The sequence below is a fragment of the Manihot esculenta genome, chromosome 12 (assembly GCF_001659605.2).
Source record: "Manihot esculenta cultivar AM560-2 chromosome 12, M.esculenta_v8, whole genome shotgun sequence".
In the NCBI taxonomy this organism is placed as follows: Eukaryota; Viridiplantae; Streptophyta; class Magnoliopsida; order Malpighiales; family Euphorbiaceae; genus Manihot; species Manihot esculenta.
Genome location: NC_035172.2, coordinates 20,575,199 through 20,597,528, shown reverse-complemented (window position 1 = coordinate 20,597,528; position 22,330 = coordinate 20,575,199). Strand labels below are relative to the sequence as shown.

The 22,330-nt window shown below is 37.6% G+C and overlaps 1 protein-coding gene across 1 annotated transcript; it reads right to left on the bottom strand.

Moving 5' to 3' along the window:
• Positions 1 to 828: 828 nt before the first annotated feature.
• On the bottom strand, positions 829 to 3,944 carry LOC110627759 (pentatricopeptide repeat-containing protein At3g50420). The gene has a single exon (XM_021774120.2). The coding sequence runs from the start codon at positions 3,329 to 3,331 to the stop codon at positions 1,199 to 1,201; it is 2,133 nt and encodes a 710-aa protein (XP_021629812.1). The 5' UTR covers positions 3,332 to 3,944; the 3' UTR covers positions 829 to 1,198.
• Between the last annotated feature and the right edge of the window lie 18,386 nt (positions 3,945 to 22,330).

The window sequence follows — 22,330 nt, the reverse complement described above, 5'->3', positions numbered from 1 at the left end:
TTATAAAACTTGTTAAACTTTTAAAGTTTAAAATATTTACTTTTTCTATAAACATCAAGGCTAAATTATTTTTTAATAATATTGTTTTAATTTTATAAATTATTAATTTCTTATTCTTGTATTTTTGCACTTTTTATTCTTTTAAGTTAATAAAAAATACTAAAATTTTGATATTCCAAATTAAAAAAAATATTATTAAAAAATAAATTATATTAAGTCAAAATTTATTTGCCTTATAGATTAAGTTCAGGGTTTTATTTATCTAAAAATTTCAAATTGGATTTGTTTGAGCTTTAATAGAAAGCTTTAGAGAATGATTTGGACTTTTTGCTGTTCATTTTTTGCGTAGCTTTTAAGGTTCTTTATCTGGAGTTTCCTCAGGTAATTGGTTCTTCTTTCTTGTCTTTGAACGGCGAATTAATATCTTTAGCAACTGCGACTTTTCCTTCATCTGGTGGTCATCCAACAGTGGGACTACTTTTCCACAAAATTCCTCAGCAAATCAAAGAACTAACAGACAGATCACGCAATTAATTACGACACAAATTATTTTCGTTTTACAATATCTTTATGAAATGCAAAATTGCAAGAAACATGATTTGATATATTCCTTCTGCTTCAGCCTTGATTGCAAAACTCTGATCATACAAGAACAGGCAAAATGCAGGAGATTCTATCGAAACTTTGAAAAGTTTGAAAATGCAGGAGATTCTGTCTGAACTTTGAAAAAGTTTGAAAAATACGGGGATTCTATCTGAACTTTAGCAACTTGTAGTCGCAGACACGCACAGATTAGGAGAAAGGGGGAAAAAAAAGCTAAGAGAAGCGTAATACAAAGACCAAATTGCATGTTTCTCCAAGAAAATTGTTCTGTTTATTCTTTACACCTGACAGAAAATTAAGCTTATAGATCAAAACTGTTGGTACGAAAAAAATATTTTTTTCTCCCTTTCTAATTCCACAACTACGTTTCAACAACTGAGCTAAGGAATTACCAAGGTTTAGAGTTCAGACACCTCAAGTTAGCCAAATGGTCATCCAACAGCAGGCATATTGTTCATCTCTCGATTGGGTATGATTTTGTTGGAAAGCTTGCAGGAGTTGGGGCTTTGATGCTTACATAATCACTTGGGGAATGAAACACACAGCTATTCTGTACCGAGCTTCTCCCTTGTCAGATAATCTTGAATTTGATGTCCTAAGTAGAAAATATCCTTGCATCTAATTCATATTCATCTTTAACTGATCTCATCATGTTCCCTTGTAGTCTATGCACTTCAGCTTGGGCTTCTTCAATCACAGGGTTTGCTTGGTCATCAGAAGAGAATACGTGAATATCATTCTTGTCCTCTATCCAGCTTATTCCAGGATCCTTTTCCAACATTAACCCTCTTATCTTTCTCCTCAGTTCTGCAACATCATTCCATCTCCCTATAGCAGCATAAAGATTTGAAAGCAAAATATGTGTTGCACCATCTTGTGGATCTAACCTTAACACTTGTTCTGCTGCCCGAACACCTATTTTCAAATTCCTTCTGTTCACGCAAGAGCTTAGCAAAGTTCTCCATAGTTTCAAATGCTCTTCGCTATAGGTTGATTCGCTAATGAGTTCTTCTGCCTCGTCCAGTAATCCTGCTCGACTTAATAAACTTACCATACAACTATAGTGCTTTGGACCTGGTATAATGCCATTCTTTTTCATATAGTCCCACAAGGATTTCCCTTTTTCAACCAGGCCACTATGGTTGCAAGCAGACAGAAGAGACAAAAATGTTACTTGATCTGGATTTAGACCATATTCTAAGACCTCGTCAAAAAGCATCATAGCCTCCTCTGCCATTCCATGAAGGCTATATCCACCAATCATTGAATTCCAGCACTTCAAATCAGGATTGGAAACTTGAGTAAATATTAACTCTGCAGCTTGTAGGTTACCATTTTTCACGTACATATCTATAAGGCTACCACAAACAGACATTTCAGCATCACACCCTGTTTTAACAGCCTGAGTGTGAATCATCTGTCCTTGCTTTAAAATTGCAAGGTCAGCACAAGCACTCAGAGCTCCACTAATAGCAAAACTGTCAAACTTATGGCATTCCAGACACATCTTGCAGAATAATTTTATTGCAGTTTCTCCATAACCCAACCTACGGTGACCCATAATCATTTCTGTCCAGAGAACAACATCCTTCTTCTTCATCAAACTGAAGACCCCTTGAGCAGATTCAGTGTCACTGTTTCTGAAATACATTGACAATAGTGCAGTACCTATGAAGACACTCCATTGCAGCCCTGCTTTCATAACTTGGGCATGGAGAGGTTGCCCATAAGCAGTAGCTGGAAATTCAGCAGTTGCGGAAATAACTGCAGTAAAAGTATACTCATCTGGTTTAGAAACAGACATTCCAAGAAACTTGACAAACATATCCATAGCTTTCTCTCCCTCTCCATTTTTTGCACACCAAGAAATCATCGAATTCCATGAAACTAAACTTGGGTTCTCAATTCTGCTAAAGACATTAAATGCATTTTTGGTGTCACCACAGCTGCAGTACATTTCAAGCAAGGCATTCTGTAAAGCTGAATCAGATAGTATATTCAAAATAATGACTAGGGCATGAATTACTCGTCCAGATTTAGAATCTTGCAATTTGCTAGAAGCACTAAACACCATTGAGAATGTGAACTGGGTAGGAATAACACCAGACTTTAGCATTGCAATAAATATACAAAGCCCATCCTTCATCCTCTCATTCTTGATGTTCCCAAATATCATTGAATTCCACACAACCACATCTTTCTCCACTATGGAATCAAACACCTTCTGCGTGGAGTCCAAATCCCCACAATTGGAGTACATGCCAAGCAACGATGTCTGAACACAAATATCGTTCACAAACCCAGATTTTACAACTTGAGCATGAAGCAATGAGCCCAAAAACCAATCCTCAAGGGAACAACACACTTGCAGTAAGCTTGTAAAGGTTGCGCCAGTAGGACGCAGGCCTTGGTTTCCCATATGTGAAAGTAACTTGAAATTCAAAATCTCATAACTAGGATCTCTAGAATACGCTGCAATGAGAGCATTATAAGAAATAGCATTTCTTCGAGGCATTCTGTCAAACAGCTGTTGCGCGTCCAAAACAGAACCACAATGCGCATACATTGCAATGAGGTTGTTATTGGGGAACGGAGACTGTGCATAGCTGGGGGAAGCAATGGTGGTAAGGATTAGAGCGTGGAGTTGCCGGGCTTTTCTAAGGGAGGTAACGGTGGTACACTTCTGTATTAGAGTTGCTAAAATGGAAGCTTCACTTAAGGGATGCATCAAAAAGACCTGAACTGAGTTTTCCAGACTTCACCCGCCAAATTGAATCGGCTTTCAATTCAAACCCACTAATTCGCACCGTTTTTATCCAGTTCGCTGCGTCTGATAGTCAAAACGCAGCGTTTTCGCTCAATCACGAAGCTGCGTTCAGCAATTCAGCACTAGCAGTGCAGGGCTAGCAGTAGCACCATCGTCACTGTATCTTATACTCGCAGTCATCATTTTGAAGCTTAAAGAGACAGAAATTTTCGCCGGGAAATGTGTCTTTAACCACGATGATCGACGATTAGGTTATTCCATTCACCATGAAATTCTTTAAAAATCTTATACCTTTTAGGGTTTACTTCAATTTTGTCGTCAGCTTGTTGAATCCGATGAAACACGAGTGATTTCTTCAACCAACCACAGGAGAAGGATCTTCTAATTGCCCTCTCGTGGGTCTTCATGAGCTGGAATTTGACTGCGATTCTCATAATGCAAGTTTTTATTATCTCTCTTAACAAACATAATTATTGAACAGAGAAGCGGCTTCGAGACCTGCTTGTGACAAGAAATCCTTGGATGGATTAGACCTGCGTCACGAGGACTGTAACTTTTTTATCAAGATGATAGATGATTTTTATTTCTTTATTTTCGCTTCTATTACATGTTGCATTATAAGAGAGGTTTAATATATAATAGTAAAGCCGATTGAATTTATTTTTAGTTATTTAAATTTATACTACAAATTTTAATTTAAAAATTAATGTATTAAAATTTTAATATTTAAATAAAATATTAAATTTTATTTATTCATTTGATATACAATAAAATATGTTTAATTAGTTATTTACATAATAATATTTATATATCTAAAAAATTCACGGATCATTTGAATTTTAAAATTTAAACCCGTTTTAAACCGATATACATTCTTTAATCATATTCTAACAAGATGCTAATGTACTTTAATTTATAGCTTAGAGACTCGAACAAGTAAGCCCGTAATCGAGTCAAATCCGTAATAGAAATCAAACCACACCATTGCTGTATGGTTGCAAATTTTCCCACCTACCATATTTTATTAATAAAGGCTTCATAACCACTTTTAACCCATATCTTTTTTTTTTTTTTAAAGCACTTTTAACTTCTCCGACTATTTTAATGTATTGGATAAATAAGTTATTATTAACCGTTACTAATAGTTTTGTATTCGGATTGCATTTTAAAACATGCTTGTTTTGTTCTCAACTTTATGTGAATGTTAAACTCAAATGTGACGGAATAAATTGAAAAAAATACAATTTACACTCTAAAATTCTAATAAGCAATAGCTTCATTTTGATGAGAGTTTAAAGACATATTTAAAAAGAAAGATGAAATTACTGCCATAAAAATAAATTTAAAATAACAATTAAAGATTGTTATATTGTATATTTAAATGGTGACTATAAATTAACAACAGTGATTTAAAATTCATTGTATTTATTTTTGCTCTGTAGTAAAAGACAAAATTTGTTTATTTTTTCATAAGGGATAAAAAATATTAAAATTATAATTTTTTAAATATAAAATAAATTATTTTAAAAAAATAATATTATTATATAATGAAAATTTAAATTTTATTTGTAATAATTTTAAAACTGTTATATTAGTAGTATTAAAGCAAAAATTTTATAACCATTACTATAATATTGTTATATAAAATCTAAAATGTAGTAGTGAATTTAATAATTTTGATTCTCGTTGATTTCAAAAAAAAAAGAAAAAAAAAATTTTGATTCTCGTTGTATAGTTTAAGGACATATTTAACCTTTTAGCAATAATTTTTTTGAGTTATATTTAGGAGAATGCTTTATTTTACTTTTTAAAAGCATAGTTAAAATTATAAAATAAATAGAGAAAAACACATTGAAACATTGGAGAGATAAAAAAATGTAGTTTCATAAATGGAAATCGATTTTTTAAACCATAGAGTAGACAAAGTAATGATTTTAATTTTTTCAAATTCAGGAAAGGAATTTGGATTGCCGGAAAGAAATTTGGATTGCAGGAAATGGACTCTAAGAAATTCTTGTGACACTTTCAAACTATGTTTATGTTTTAAAAGCAGTAAACCTGTGTTAGTTTGCTACGCATATGCAAATATGGATGGTAATATTGATTTGAGAAAGTTTAAATTAGGATATTTAATTATATTTGCGAGGGGAGCTGTGTCGTGACAATCAAAATTGTAAAATTATGTTGATATTTCTACTAAAGCAGAATCTATTGCAACAACTGAAGTATGTAAAGAATTGTTATGGATAAAATTTTTTTTAGTGAACTTTGCTTTCAGTATTGTAATAGTTTGAGTGCTATTCATGTCAAAAATGATTTCTCATTTCATTAAATATCAAAATACATTGATATGAGATATTACTAAACTAAAAATATATTGAAAATAAAATAATTATTGCTTGAGAAGATCCATACAGAAAAAACATGAAGCAAGCATATCGACCACGATTCTACTATGAGAAAAATTCGAATAATGTCAATTAGCAGTTGAAATGGCGGAGCTATAATGCCCTCTATATGGAATTTTAATAATTTGAGCGAGGAATGTCACATTGTATGATAATTGCTCTTATATCTCTTAATTATATAATATGTATTTAAAAAATATATATATTTATATATGTTACTGTAAATTGGTAGAGTTTCTTCTAGAATATGGATCTAATTTAACCTATAAATAGTAACTACACTTTACATAACTCCAATTTAACCCTTTTACTCTTTCAATGTCTCAATCACAAATCTAAACACAAACATAAGCACTTTAATATCCCATAACCAATTCTCATCACAAAATCTCATATCAAATAACCATATCTTCAAATATAAGTAATAAAAAGGGAGGTGAATGTGTCACTTTATCAATTTTTCAGCTCTTGCTCAAAGTTTTAATGATAAATTGTGGCTACTAATTCTGAGTGTGAAAGGGTCATAGATTTAGATAAGATTTTCACAAGTTTTCTTCGAAGATTTTGAAAAGCACCTAACAACAGATACACTAGTATTCAACAAGTGTAATTAATGAAAAGCAGAGATAAAAATAGCAAGTTAATTTTATCAAACTCTTATCAATAGTAATTCAAACTTGCATACAAATGTCTCAGATTAATGAAGAAAACTTAAAAGTAAAGAGATTAGGGATAGAAAGATCAAACACATAGATTTTTATAGTAGTTCGGCAAACATAGCCTACATCCACTCTTTCAAGGTCCTTCTTTGAGTCTTCACTCCACTAAACCTCTTTTGACACGCAAGAGAATAACCTTTTATACAACAACAAGCTTCTCAGGTGCTTGTAGACTTTTACATGTTTGATTCACACTTAAACTCTTACTTAAGTTTTAACAGGTGCTTAAGGCTTATATCAAGTGACATCACACTTGATCAACCTTATATAAATTTTGATTTAGAAGAAAAGCACTCTCAACAACTCTTATTAGATATAATAGAAATGCTATTAAGATGAGAAAGAGAAGATTTACCAATGAAGAATAGATGTGTGAATGAAAAGCTTTTAACACAAAGGTTTCAAATGTTCTCAGGAATTTAGTACTTTCATTACCCATTTATAAAGAGATTTAATCTCTTAATAGATGTCTGAAAATTTTTTCTTTCTTAGCTGCAGAAATTAGTTAACGATAATAATTTCAAAAAAGCTAGCTGTTCAGATGTTGAGATTCGCACAGACTGAAATCAATTAGATTCGCAGACTGAAATTAAATAAAATAAGTACAGGCAGAAATTAGATAGTTAAATTAAACTGTATCTAAAATTAGATGTATAATTTTAACCTTTCTAGACAATTTAAAAAAATAACTTAAAACTTTTTTTTTTTTTTTTTACTTTCCAAGAATGAAATAAGATAGATAATTTCATCATTGGCATATCAACTCACTCACTCTTTTACAATAAATTCTAAAAATACCTTTCTTCACTTCTTCTTTCTTTGATTCATCTTGTGTTATAAAATGAGTATACTTTCTTTCTGATGTAGAAAATTCCCTTGTTCCTTTAAATGCTTTCCAAATACTCTACTTTTAATATTAGATATGGTTAGATAAATTTGACTCATTAAGTTTTGGTATCATCAAAATCAAGCTCTTTCAAGGCTTATGGGGTCAACAATCTCCCCCTTTTTGATGATGACAAAACTTAACAATTTATATTAGAGAATAAAAGAAAATATAAAACGAGTATGTGCTAAGATGAAGCAATAATTAATCAAAGCAATTAAGAGTTAACACGGTTCCCCCTCAACGTATGCACAAAGTATATACTTTCAATCAGAATAATTATCATGTAAGCATATCAAAATAGATGACAATATGAAAAATAAATATTAATAGATGAAAGCACATCAAAGCACATGAACATAACAGATATGACCATGACCAGTTTTCTCCCCTTTTTTCGCAAAAAAGGAAACAGGAGTAAAGGAAATTGTTTGAAATGATAATTCAGAAAACTAAAAAGAGATTATTTCAAAAATAATATTATAAATAGGTAAGAGATTTAGATATTCATTGGTTTGTCCTTGTTGCCTGGTTCACCAGGTTTTGCAATTTTTGTTCTCAATCCATGGTGATCAAACATAATTTAACTACATTTTTATTATCTTTATTACTGCTTAACTACACATTTTTCAGCTTAATTTATGGATTTTGTCATGTTTTTACAGAAAAGGAAGAAAATCAAAAGTTGAAGAAAAAGTGTAGAAAAAGCTGGAAAAGTGATTGGGTCAAAGTGATTTGGCTAAATCACCCGCAGAAATCAGAAGTAGAATGCTGAGGCAGAAATCTGGAGGCAACACATAGAAGCGATTTGGGCAAGCGATTTGCCCAAATCACTGCCCACATCAAACTGACACAGACAAAAGGACAGAAGCGCGGGAAGAGAGGAAAATTCCAGATTCAAAAACAGTGAATTCCTACCGTACTTCAAACTCTTCAAGACCAGTTCCAACTCAATTCTAAGAGCCACAAGAGAGTCTTTCACCCAAGAAATTCCACTCACAATGAAATTCAAAGACAAAAGGGGAATCAAAGACTACAAAGACCAAGTCAAATTGGGATTTCCAAACCCTAATTGAATTAGGATTCTCCACCTATAAAGAGGACATAAATTAAGCCAGCAAGGAGCATCTCATCTCATCTTCGGCAATTCTGCAGAAACACAGCAGGGACTCCGTAGTAGCTTCTCTTCTTTTCTTTCTTCTTTCTTTTTGTGATTTTGTCCACCATGAGTGGCTAAATCCATTCTTTTCTAGTTGAAGTTGGAAAATTTCAGATTTATGATGAATTGAGAGATTTAAAACTCCATTATTAAACTCTTATTTACTTTCAATATTTATGCAACTTGATCTTTCTATAATTATTGCTTTACTTTTAGAATCAATCAAGGCCTGTTGCTTTTAATTGCATGAGTAATAAATTGTTTGAATGATTTAGGTCCGTAATTGCTTAGATTGTTTAAACACAAGTATAATCAGTTGCATAATCTAAACTTAACCAGGCGGTTGGCAATGTTAGAGTTGGGTTTCTTTAAGTCTTAATGTAGTTAGCAGTTGAAAAGTAAAAAACCCTAAGGACGTTCCTTGGCAACTTGTTAATTAGAGTTTGATTAGCGAACGTTTCCTAATTGAACTAAAACTAAGGAGGAATTTGGATTGTGAGAAGCGTCTTCCACGTCCTAAACTAACTTATTGAAATAAATAGGTGTATAAAAAAGATCAATGATCAATTCTAACAAGCTGAAATAGATCCATACTTCAACTAGAATCCTTCTCCTATTGATTTACTCATTTAATTACTGCTTTCTTTTATTCAGCTTTAACTCTTCAAAACAAACCCCCCTCTTTTATTTACTTTTGTTATTTGTCCAAGTCATTAATAGGAAAATTCGTAGTGTCAAATCCCTGTGGTTTGACCCTATTACCACTATCTACAAATTATTTATCGATTGATAATAGGTTTATTTTTTACGGCTTCGACAACCGTTATAAAAAATTGGCGCCGTTGCCGGGGATTTGATTTAAACTAATGTATTTTCCTTTTATGACCAGGTCTGGCTGTAAAGACACTCTTCTTTACGATCCAGAGATAGAACGCACTGCCAAAAGCCTAAGAAAGTAAGCAAACTTGAGGAACCAAGCCTCCAAATCATCTTCATCAGCAACATCATTAAATCTGGTGTCTACCATTCGATTTGCCGCTGAGCCATCTGATGGAGCTGCTACTGCCCCTGCTGTAGAATTTATTGCACCAGCAGATTTGCCTACTGCCGCACCTGCCACTGCTGCATTTGAACCAGAAATTCAGACTACTGCACCAGAAAATCAAACAATGGCAGAACCACCTGCTGCATATGAGGAAATTGAAGCTGAAGCTAGAAACGTGCCCATCCAAGCACCACAGCCACGGGAGAGAACACTCCAAGAGCTAGCTGAACCAGCAGGAGACCAAACGCCCTTGTGCATTGCATATCCCCCATTGACATCACCTTTCGAATTGAAGATAGGCCTGATCCATCTCCTTCCCAAATTTAGAGGCCTAGAAAATGAAGATCCTCACAAGCATTTAAAGGAATTCCACATTGTCTGCTCAACCATGAGACCTCAAGGAATTTCAAAAGAGCATGTTAAACTTCGAGCCTTCCCTTTTTCCCTTGATGATTATGCCAAAGATTGGCTATTCTACATGCCACCCGGATCCATCACATCATGGGCGGGTATGGTAAGAGCATTCTTGAGCAAATTCTTTCCAACATCAAAAGCCATTGGTATTGATAGAGCATATTTTAGTCCACTTTATCATTATGTTCTTGATGTTTATTTGCATCTTTTCTGCCTAATTTTGTGATTTTAATCATGTTTTGTAGATATTAGGTGTAAAGAGACATTCTGGAGAAAATGCTCTTAAAACCGCCAAAAAGTGCCAAATATGGAAAGTGCCAAAAAAGGAAAGTTTTCAAATAAGGAAAGTTTTCAGAAAAGGAAAGTTTTCAAATAAGGAAAGTGCAGAAGCAAAAGCAAATAAGGAAAGCTCAGTCAGAAGATTATTTGAAATTCAAATTGCAGATCTTTCTTTCCTTGTTCAAAGATGTGCACACACTGCAGCAGTCAAATCTTCCTATTTAGGCAGCAAGATTTCAAGGAGATGCACTTGCCTCTTCTTCATTCAGCATTCAAAATTCAAACGAAGGCTGCACCTAAAAAGGAAAGACAAAACATATATCTTTCCACTTCTGCACATTAATGACTGCGCTCCACTTCCTCTCCTGCAATCCATGCGCACGCCACTTGCCTTCTAGAGGCCAAGGCGTGCGTCCTTCCTCTTCTGAAAGCCTTGGAACATGTCTCTTTCCTTCTGAAGCTCCAGCCATGTCTCCTTCCTCTTCTGGAAGCATTAATGCACGATTCTTTCCTCTTCTGAACACAAGCCGCTGATAGCAGTTGTTGAAGCCGTAAAAAATAAACCTATTAAACAATCAATAATTAACTTGCAGATAGTGGCAATAGGGTCGAACCACAGGGAATTGACACCAAAGATTTTTCCTAATAATGACTAAGGCAAATAAATGACAAATAAATAAAAGAAGGGGGTTTTGTTTTGATGAATTAAATCTAGAAAGCAAGAGAAAGCAATAATTTAAATAAATGAGAATTTCAATGGGAAAGAGATTCTAGTTGAAATATGAGTTTAATTCAGCTTGTTTAGAATTGATCATTGACTATTTAAGACTCCTATTTTATTTCAATAAATTAGTTTTGATTGTGGAAGACGCTTCTCATAACCAAATTCCTCCTTAGTTCTAGTTCGATTAGGAAACGTTCGCCAATCAAACACTAGTCAACAAGTTGCCAAGGAACGTCCTTGGGGCATTTAGCATCGAACAACTGTTGACTGCATTAAGACTTAGAGAAACCCAATTCTATCCTTGCCAACCCCATGGTCAAGTCTAGATCATGCAACCGATTATATTTGTGTTCAAATAATATAAGCAATTACGGACTTAAATCATTCAAACAATTTATTACTCAAGCAATTTAAAAGCAATGGGCCCTTATTGATTCTAAATTCAAAGTAATAATTATAGAAAAGATCAAGTTGCATAAATATTGAAAGCAAATAAGAGTTTAACAATGGAGTTTTAAATCTCCCAATTCATCACAAATCTGAATTTCCTCAACTTCAACTAGAAAAGAATGAATTTAGCCACTCATGGTGGACAAAATACACTAAAGAAAGAAGAAAGGAGGAGAAGAAGGGACTGCCGCAGGCTTCCTGCTGAATTCTGCAGATTTTCGAAGAGGAGAAGATGGTGCTTTGCTGGTTTGGAGGCTGTCTTTTTATAGCTGGAGAGTCCAAGTTCAATTAAGGTTTGGAATCCCTATTTTAACTTGGTCTTTGTGGCCTTTAATTCCTCTTTTGTCTTTGAATTTTGTTGTTGATGGAATTCTTTTGGTAGAAGGACATCCTTTTGGCTTTTGGATTTGAGCTAGCAGTGTTTTAAGTGGTTTTGGGCTTCTTTTCTTTTTAAATATGATTTTTCTCTTTTTCCCGCTCTGCTGTTGGTTTTTGCTGTCAATGTGATTGGGGCGAGTGATTTGGGCAAATCACTTGCCCCAATCGCTTTCTGTGAGTCAGTCCAGTTTTTAGCTTTCTGTCTCTGCGAGTGATTTGGCCAAATCACTTTGACCCCATCACTTTTCTAGCCTTTTCTGCACTTTTTCTCAAATTTTCCAATTTCTTCCTTTTTTGTAAAAACAAGATAAAAACCATAAATTAAGCTAAAAAATGTGTAAATAAGCAATAATAAAGATAATAAAAATGTGGCTAATTTATGTTTGATCAAATACCCTCACACCTAGCTTTTTGCTTGTCCTCAAGCAACAAACAACTTAGTCAATCAAGCCCCTTTTTCTTTAGAGCCTAAGTACCACTTAATCAGCCCCCCTAGACTCCTAAATTGAAGTGTTACAGTGTAGAGTACATGCATTAAGGCTGTTCTCTCTTTTCTTTGTTTCCCCTCACCTACCATGGTCAAAGGAAAGGCTTTTGATTTAATCATGCTTATTCTCTTTGTATAAGCTCAATGCACCCTCTAAGAGTGACTTGCCCTTCTTTGAGCATTTTATTTTATTTTATTCAGCAGCACTTTTTATTCTTGCCTGAAAAAGTCACTAACCTTTTTACGCGAAGGTGCATATTGGTGATACCCACCCCCGGTTACTCAGTTAGTCACTTGTTCAAGTGGCTACTAACTCTGTTCATAGCTTATTTGGCCATAGGAACAGGTTTTATGATTTGTACTGGTTTTTTCTTTTTCTTTTTCTTTTCTTAACAGTTTGGGCAAATCAGCTCATAGGGAGTTACACCAACTTTTTATTTGCATGTGTTTATGTTTTTATTTCCCTTGACCACAACAAATTTAGAGATTTAATTTAAGAAAAGAACTTCCTAAGTGAAGGTAGCACACTGTAATTGATTCAATTTAGGCTTAAAGGGGTGGAAAATCAATGGGGTCATGAGATAGGAAGCTCTTTTAACCTTGTTATCTATGCTGAGTAGAGCAAAAGTTAAGACAAAATTTTGTGTGTGTGTGCAGAAAGTGAAAAATTGTGTGCAAAGGAAAAATGTGTGAAAAGAAAAAAATTTTGGTGTGTGTCATAGGGCAAAAAGAAATAAAAAGAAAGCAAAAGATAATGTAATCAATGCAAAAATAACCTAACAGTACCCCCACACCTATTGCAAACATTGTCCTCAATGTGTAAACATATATATATATAAATTAAGAAGAAAAGGGAAAGGGACTTCCTGGCTTGTGGGTGATTTGGGCAGGTGATTTGGGCAAATCACCTGGCCAAATCACTGCCTGTCTTGGTTTGCAGGCAGAAAATGGTTCACCAGCAGTTGCAACAGGTGCTCAACATAATGCATTCTGTCCTCAATTCTATTGAGACGAGCCTCAATTGTCTGGTTTGGGGCTACGTCTTCAGGGGCCTGATTGGCTTCCTGCTGTGGTGCCATAGGAGGTGGTTCATCTGCTGGGGGTGCCTGCTCTATTTCCCCGACTGTCCCATCTGCTGGGGGTGGCTGTGCATTCTTCTTTCTGAATACACGCTTATGGCGTGGTGTTAGGGGTCCTGCAGGTGAAAGAGAAAAAATGTTTCCCACTTTGCAAAGCAACCCCATATCATCTAAAGATCGAAGGTCCAGGGGGGTTGGCTTGTTAGTGGGGGTGAGATCAGTATGGGCGGGGTGTAAAAGTTTCAGGTTCACTGTAATGGCAGTGATCAAGTGCCCAAGGATTAGGGGGCGGTGGTACTGGATAATGCTGGATAATTGGGTTGCAACCCAATAACCAAAGTGTAGTTTCTGGTGGTGGTGCATGCACCACAGTATGTATAGCTCCGTTCTGGTCAGGATGTTGGGTGCATCCTTCCTCCCAGAAAATGTGTAGGCCAGAAACCTGTGAACGTATTTCAAGCTTGGATTTTTGAGGTACAGGTCCTTGGACCTGGTGGGCGAGTAAGAATCAGGGGGGTTATCACATAATTCCAAATAGGCAGTGCTGGGATTGAATTCTGCAGAAAAATCCCAGGTGGAGTCAGGGCATTCACAGCCCATGGCAGTGCCAAACTCTTGCAGGGACAAGTGAAATCGCTGTCCTAATAGCCTGAATCCAATGATGTCTGGTGTGTGCAGGTTGTGCATGGTTGGTCTATCAAAATAGAAAGTAGTGAAGAACTCATGAGTGAGCTCAGTGAAGGATGGAAAGTGGAGGAAGAAGAATTTGTCCTAACCAATAGCAGAGATGAGGGTACGTACCTGGCGTTGGAGTCTCAGTTCTTCTAGAGTGCCAAGGTGAATGTACTTACCTGGGTGGTAGGGTAGAGAGGAAAGTCTGTCTAGCCTGGCCCTTTCAAACGCCTTGTTGAACGCCAGGGTCTGAGTGATGTGATCAGGGTGGGTTGGTTTGGGCAAATCGCTGGGCAATTCGCCTTCTCCTTGGCTTACGGGAGGTGTGGCACTGGGTGTCTCTTGTTGTCGTTCCGGGCTTGGTGATGGTGGTGGTGATGGTGTTCTTGGCCGTTTCTGACCATGACTGGTGGACGACGTGGTTTCTTGAGGCGTGTTGCCTCCCTAGGTGTCTATCGTGACTGACGGTGAGGAAGGTGGTGGTGTAATCAACGACGCCCTAGTCCGACGGTGATAGGTCTGGGTTGCTGGACTGGCAGTGTTTCTTGCTTCGTCGGCCGCTTCAGTGTTGGCGTCGTTGGGGACGGGTGGTGGGTTTTCCATTGCTTCTTCGTCACTGTCGGTGGGAATGCATATCGGTCTAGGCATCCCGTGCCTCCTCCACATATCGGGGCCGCCGGTGACCATCATCTTGCTCCTGGCCATGGTGCTCTGCTGTCGCCGGTGGTCGTCGGTGAGGGAAGACTTGAAAGAGAAGGAGGAGATGAAGCAGAAAAGATAGCGTGAGGGAAAAGAAAATACTAATAAAAATTATTTAAAGTGATTTGGGGTAGTTGAACTGCCCTGATCATTTAATGCTGAGTCTCTGATTTCTTGACAGGGTGATTTGGTCAGTGATTTGGGCAAATCACTTGGCCAAATCACTTTCTTCCTTGCTGTTGCATGGCTGGTACTGTTCACGCCTTTTGCTGTTGGTAGGCGGAGTTGTTGATTTGGCCTAGTGATTTGGTCAAATCATCTGGGCAAATCACTTCTTTGGTGCAACTGCCTAGTTTGTTCTTACTAAGGTGAACCCTGTCGAATTGGCCTGTCGATTTGGGCAGATCACTTGCCCCAATTACTTGTGACTATGGTGCATGTAGGCGATTTGCCCCAGACTGGGCTGTGATTTGGGCAGATCGCTTTAGCTGGGTTGCCTCCCAGTAGTGCCCTATTTTTTGTCTTGGGCTGGATAGCAGTGTCTTGCTCAGCAGTCTAGGGAAGGGGGATCCAAGGGGATCTCTTCCACAAGATGAACAATAAATCCTTCATAAAATTTCTTCAAACGATATCCATTAACTTTGAAAACTTTGCTTGTTTGTGGACTCCGTATGTCAATAGCCCCATGTGGATAGACATGCTCAACTACAAATGGCCCAATCCACCTCGACCATAGCTTCCCAGGAAATAATTTGAACCTTGAATCAAAAAGCAAAACCTTATCACCAACCTGGAAGTGTTTTCTGGTGATATTTTTGTCATGGAAGGCTTTAGTTTTTGCTTTGTAATTCCATGAAGCTTCATATGCATCACGCCGGATTTCCTCAAGCTCTTGAAGTTGCAATTTTCTGTGGACTCCAGCTTCTTTTTCATCAAGATTACACCTTTTGACAGCCCAATAGGCTTTGTGTTCAAGCTCTACGGGCAAATGGCAAGCTTTCCCATAAATCAGCCTATATGGAGACATTCCAATTGGAGTTTTATAGGTTGTCCTATATGCCCACAAGGCATCATTGAGGTGCACACTCCAATCCTTGCGATTTGGGCAAACTATTTTCTCAAGGATGGACTTGATCTCCCTATTTGAGACTTCGGCCAGCCCATTTGTTTGAGAATGATAGGCAGTAGAGGTTCTATGGATGACATGGTGCTTCTTGAGGAGAGTTTCTACTACCTTGTTGCAAAAATGGGTGCCTCGGTCACTGATAATGGCTTTGGGCAGACCGAATCTTGAGAATATTTAGGATTTGACAAAGTCACAAACTGTTTTTGCATCATCAGCCTTGTTGCCTTGGCTTCAATCCACTTGGACACATAGTCCACGGCTAGAAGTATGTAGGTGTTGCCAAAGGAAGGTGGGAATGGCCCCATGAAGTCAATGCCCCAAATATCAAAGATTTCACACACCATGATGGGTGCTTGTGGCATTTCACTTCGGTTGCCAAGGTTTCCCATTTGTTGGCATCTTGCACATGACCTACAAAATAAATAAGAATCTCTAAATATGTTAGGCCAAAATAACCCACTTTCAAGAATTTTCAAGGCTGTCTTGCGTGGCCCAAAGTGTCCTTCACAGCCATATGAGTGGTAAAAGGCTAGAACAGAATGTATTTCTTGATCTGGGATGCATCTCCTTATGACTTGGTCTGCACAATGCTTCCATAGGTAAGGCTCATCCCATACATAATACCTTGCATCTTTCTTGATCTTGTCTCTCATGTGTTTAGGCAAATCAGGAGGCAAATCACCTGTGGCGAGGAAATTAACAATATCAGCATACCATGGTTCCTCTTCTTGGATAGCAAAGAGGTGTTCATCAGGGAATTTTTCATTGATGGGGCATGTCTTCATTTCGGTTAGAATTCTGCTGAGGTGATCAGCTACAAGGTTCTCCTTTCCTTTCTTGTCACGGATCTCTAAGTCAAACTCTTGTAACAGCAATATCCATCGTACCAGCCTTGGTTTGTACTCCTTTTTCTTGATTAAATATCTCAATGCAGCATGATCTGAATAAATGATCACCTTTGTCCTAAGTAGATAGGACCGAAATTTCTCCAATGCAAACACAACAGCCATCAATTCTTTTTTCTGTGGTTGAATAATTGCATTGTGCAGCATCTAGGGTGCGTGAGGCATAGTGTATGACATGAGGAGAGTTACCTTTTCGCTGTCCCAACACTGCACCCGCAGCAAAATTGCTGGCGTCACACATGATCTCAAATGGCAGGGTCCAATTAGGTGGCTGGATGACTGGGGAAGTAACCAGCAGTGATTTGACCAAATCAAAAGCTGTTTTGCGCTGTCATCAAAGTCGAATGGCACGCCCTACTGTAATAATCTGCACAAAGGCTGAGTTAATTTGGAAAAATCTTTGATAAACCTCCTGTAAAAACCAGCATGGCCAAGGAAATATCTAATCTCCCTAATGCTGGTTGGATAGGGCAAATTTTTGATGGTGTCAATTTTAGCTTTGTCCACCTCAATCCCTTTTGCTTAAATAATATGGCCCAAGATTAAGCCATGGCTGACCATGAAGTGGCATTTTTCGTAGTTGAGAACTAGATTTGTCTCCGAACACCTTTGAAGTATTTTCTCCAAGTTGGCTAGGCATTCATTGAATGAGTTGCCATACACCGTGAAATCGTCCATGAAGACTTCAATAATCTTCTCCACATAGTCAGAAAAAATGCTCATCATACACCTTTAGAACGTGGCTGATGCATTGCAAAGATCGAAGGGCATCCTTCTAAATGCGATGGTGCCAAATGGACATGTGAAAGTGGTCTTTTCTTAATCTTCAGGTGCAACAGGGATTTGATAAAATCCCGAATATCCATCTAGGAGGCAGTAATGGCTCTTTCCAGCAAGTCTCTCAAGCATTTGATCCATGAAGGGCAAGGGAAAATGGTCCTTCCTTGTGGCTGTGTTAAGCTTCCTATAATCCATGCACACTCTCCACCCATTTTGCACACGAGTGGGTACCAACTCACCTTCAGAATTGGGGACAATAGTTATCCCAGTCTTCTTCGGGACTACATGGATGGGACTCACCCACTTGCTATTAGAGATGGGATAAATGACTCCAGTGTCTAAGAGTTTCACAATTTCTTTCTTCACAACCTCCATCATTGGTGGGTTCAGCCTTCTTTGTGCCTCACGGACAGGTTTGCACTCCTCTTCCATGAGTATTCGATGCATGCATGTTGAGGGTGAAATACCCTTTATGTCCTCCAAGGTCCACCCAATTGCCTTCTTGTGTTTTCTCAACACCTCTAGGAGCTTTTCTTCTTCTTGTGGGCTGAGCTGGTTGGAAATTATAACTGGAAGTATATTTCCAGCTCCCAAGTAGGCATGTTTGAGGTGTTCTGGTAAGGGCTTCAGATCTGGTGCATTTGCTGTCTGTGACTCTACTGGCTGTCTGCTCACTGATTTGGGCAGATTGTCTGGTGCTTGGTCTGTTGATTTGGGCTAATCACCTTCTGTCATGTCTGTCTGCTCCAGTGATTTGGCCAAATTAGATTCTGCTTGTCTAGGTGATTTGGGCAGATCATCCGCCACCAGTAATGTATAGCAGTCTACTGTCTTCACTGCTTCTGTCTTGGCACAGCTGCTGTCCACTTCTCCTTCCCTGCAAAGACCATCATAGAGTAAGTTTTCTTGATCAAAATTAAAAATTTCTTGACTTAAATCATCAATAACATCAAAGCCATAAACAGGAGAAACATCATTGGGCAATTTCATGGCATCATAAACATTAAACTTGATAACTTCCCCTTCAAACTCCATGGTTAATGTGCCATCATGCACATTAATTTTGGTCCTAGCTGTGCTCAAGAATGGTCTTCCAAGTAGGATGTCAGAGGTGGTGTTGCTCTTATCTTCCTCCATGTCTATTACATAAAAATTTGCTGGGAAGATTAGTTTGTAGGTGAGGTAGTTACTGCTGTTATTAAAAGAGAACTCCCTACTAAATGCAAGGACAAAGGTATGTTTGCTATCTCTTGCAAAATTGGGAATGTTGGTATCAAAAAAGCCATATGTGATCTTGGTGTATCTATCAATGTCATGCCTCTCTCCATCTATAAATCTCTTAATGCATGTGCACTAAAAGAAACAAGAGTTGTGATACAATTGGCTGATAGATCTGTGGTATACCCCATAGGTGTTCTAGAAGATGTGTTAGTCCAAGTAGATGAACTTGTCTTTCCTGCTGATTTTTATGTGATTGATACTAAGGAAGATAGTTGCAATACTAGTTCTGACATTCTTCTTGGACGTCCCTTCTTGAGTACTGCTAGAACTAAAATTGATGTGCATGATGGTACTCTTACCATGGAGTTTGAAGGGGAAGTAATCAAGTACAATGTTTATGATGCTATGAAATACCCACATGACATGACCCCTGTTTATGGTCTTGATATTATTGACTGTTTGAGCCAAGATGTGTTTAATGAGAATCAAGATTGTGTTTTAAATGATGATCTTTGCAGGATTGAAAGCCAGAAACTGAAAGAAATCATCTGCAGCATTCAGCAGATTGAGGTTACGCAGACAGAAGACATTCGGCCGCCGAACATAGACACCTTTCGGCCGCTGAACCCTACTGACCTTCGGAATCCGAATCCTGTTGCATCGCTCCCGAAAGTCACTGTGCAAAAGGAAGACGAACTTCGGCCGCCAAACACCTTTTGGCCGTCGAACTTGACTGACCTGCGGGAACCGAATCCATCGCCAAAGCTCATTCTGCAAACTAAAGAAGTTCGGCCGCCGAACTCAGACACTTTTCGGCCGCCGAACCTCCCCCAGCAGGCTACATCTCGAGCAAGCTCAGAACAATACCTTCCTGAACCTAAAGAAACCAAGGAAGACCTCCTTGAACAAATCTTCCTTGCTTAGTCTGATGAGCCATGGTATGCCGATATGGTAAACTACTTGGCCACAGGTAACTTACCTTCTGACATGCCCAAGCACACTAAAGATAAAATAAAAAAGGATGCCAAATACTATGTTTGGGATGAGCCATATTTGTGGAAACATTGTGCTGACCAAATGATAAGGAGATGCATTCCTGATCAAGAAATAGCCTCTGTACTTACTTTTTGTCATTCATATAGTTGTGGAGGACACTTTGGTCCAAGGAAAACTGCTCACAAGATACTTGAAAGTGGCCTATTCTGGCCCACCATGTTTCGAGATGCTTTTCTATTTTGCAGGACATGTGCCAGGTGTCAACAGACCGAAAATCTGAGCAAAAGAAATCAAATGCCACAAAACCCCATCATGGTATGTGAGGTGTTTGATGTTTGGGGCATAGACTTCATGGGACCATTCCCACCATCCTTTGGATACACTTATATCATCCTTGCAGTGGATTATGTATCCAAGTGGGTGGAGGCTAGAGCAACTAAGACTGATGATGCCAAGGCAGTGGTAGACTTTGTGAAGACCAACATCTTTGCCAGACATGGAGTACCAAAAGCAATCATCAGTGATAGAGGGACCCATTTTTGCAATAGGGTAGTGGAAAGCCTTCTCAGAAAACACAATGTCATCCACAGAACATCCACAGCCTTCCACCCTCAGACTAATGGACAAGCTGAAGTGTCCAACAGAGAAATCAAAGCCATCCTTGAAAAGACAGTTTCTCCCAATCGAAAGGATTGGAGCTTAAGATTAGATGATGCCTTATGGGCCTACAGAACAGCCTACAAGACCCCCATAGGTATGTCTCCTTATAGACTTGTCTATGGGAAAGCTTGTCACCTCCCAGTGGAGCTTGAGCACAAGGCATATTGGGCTGTAAAGAATTGCAACATGGACCTCAAAGAAGCCGGACACCATCGCAAGTTACAACTGCAAGAGCTTGAGGAAATAAGACGAGATGCATATGAGAACTCTTGGAACTACAAAACAAAGACCAAAGCCTCCCATGACAATCATCTTTCAAGAAAACAATTTGAGGTTGGTGATAAAGTCTTACTCTTTGACTCTCGTCTGAAACTGTTCCCAGGAAAGCTACGATCTAGATGGATTGGACCATTCATTGTAGAACATGCATACCCACATGGAGCTGTAGACATCCGAAGCATAGAAACTGGAAAAATCTTCAAGGTGAATGGACATCGTCTGAAACCATACTTTGAAGGGTTCGCAGTACAAGTGGTGGAAGAAATTCCACTACAACATCCTTCTGCCTAGAGGATCATGCCATGCACACCACACCCCAGGGAAGTACTCAGTTTCTTTTGTTCTCTTCTCTTTTCTTCTCCTCTCCTCTTCTCTCTTCTTTTACATTGAGGACAATGCATAATTTAAGTGTGGAGGTGCATATAGCTTCTTTCTTCTTCTTCTTTCCCCTTCTCTTCTGCGATTTCTCATGCTTTCAGATTGCAAAATTTTTTTTTTCTTTTTCCTTTCAGTCTTAAGTTAATTAGCCACAGTTAAATTTTAATTCGTTTATGCTTTCAATAAAACACACACAACCACAACCTTCTTCTTCTTCTTTTTGTTTTGCTTTACTCAAACTGATGAACTATGTTAGATAAGTCTTTCTTTCCATGACCCCATTGATGTGAAAACTCTTTAAACTTATGTTGAATCAATTGCAGTAAGTTTTATTCATGTTTGAGAATTACCTTTTAAAATTGAATCTTTGAGTTTGCCATGGTGAAAAATGTATTGATGACCCTAAATTGATTGAGAATAAATCAAAGTTGTGTGAATGAACTTAATATGACTTGATTTAGCAATTGGTATTGATTTGCCCAAATCATTGAGAGAAAGAAAATTCAGCAAAGGCAAAGCCCTCAAAAGCACAAAACAAGAAAATGTTCCAATGGTCAAAAAGACTATGAAAATAGCTAGTAGCCATTTGGAAAGGTGATCAACTGAGTAACTGGGGGTGGGTATCACAAATATGTACCTTCACGTCAAAAGGTTGGTGACCTTTTCAAGCAAAATCAAAGTGCAAAAAGCCTGAATAAAGTAGTTCAAGGTAAGGGCAAGTCAATCCAAAAGCTAGAAAAAGTCTTAACATAATGTGCATGTCTCTCTTGAGGAAAACAAATCCTAGCCATGGTAAGCAAAGGGAAACAAGGAAAGGAGGTAAGTAATCTTCATGCATATATTCTTCATTGCAATGATTCAAAATAGGTGTCTTGAGTATGAGCTTAAGTGGAAATAAGGATCTAGAGCAAAGGGAAGCTTATTTGACTATGTTTATTTGCTTGAGGACAAGCAAAAGCTTAAGTGTGGGGGTATTTGATAGAGCATATTTTAGTCCATATTTTCATGATCTTATTGATGTTTATTTGCACCTATTCTATCTAATTTTGTGGTTTTAATCATGTTTTGCAAATATTAGGTGTGAAGAAACAATTTGAAGAAAATGCTCTTAAAAGTGCCAAAGAATGCCAAAAAAACAGCCACTTTCGGAAGCACCTTCGGAAGCACTTTCGAAAGCCGAAAGTCACCCACCTTCGGAAGCACTTTCGAAAGCACT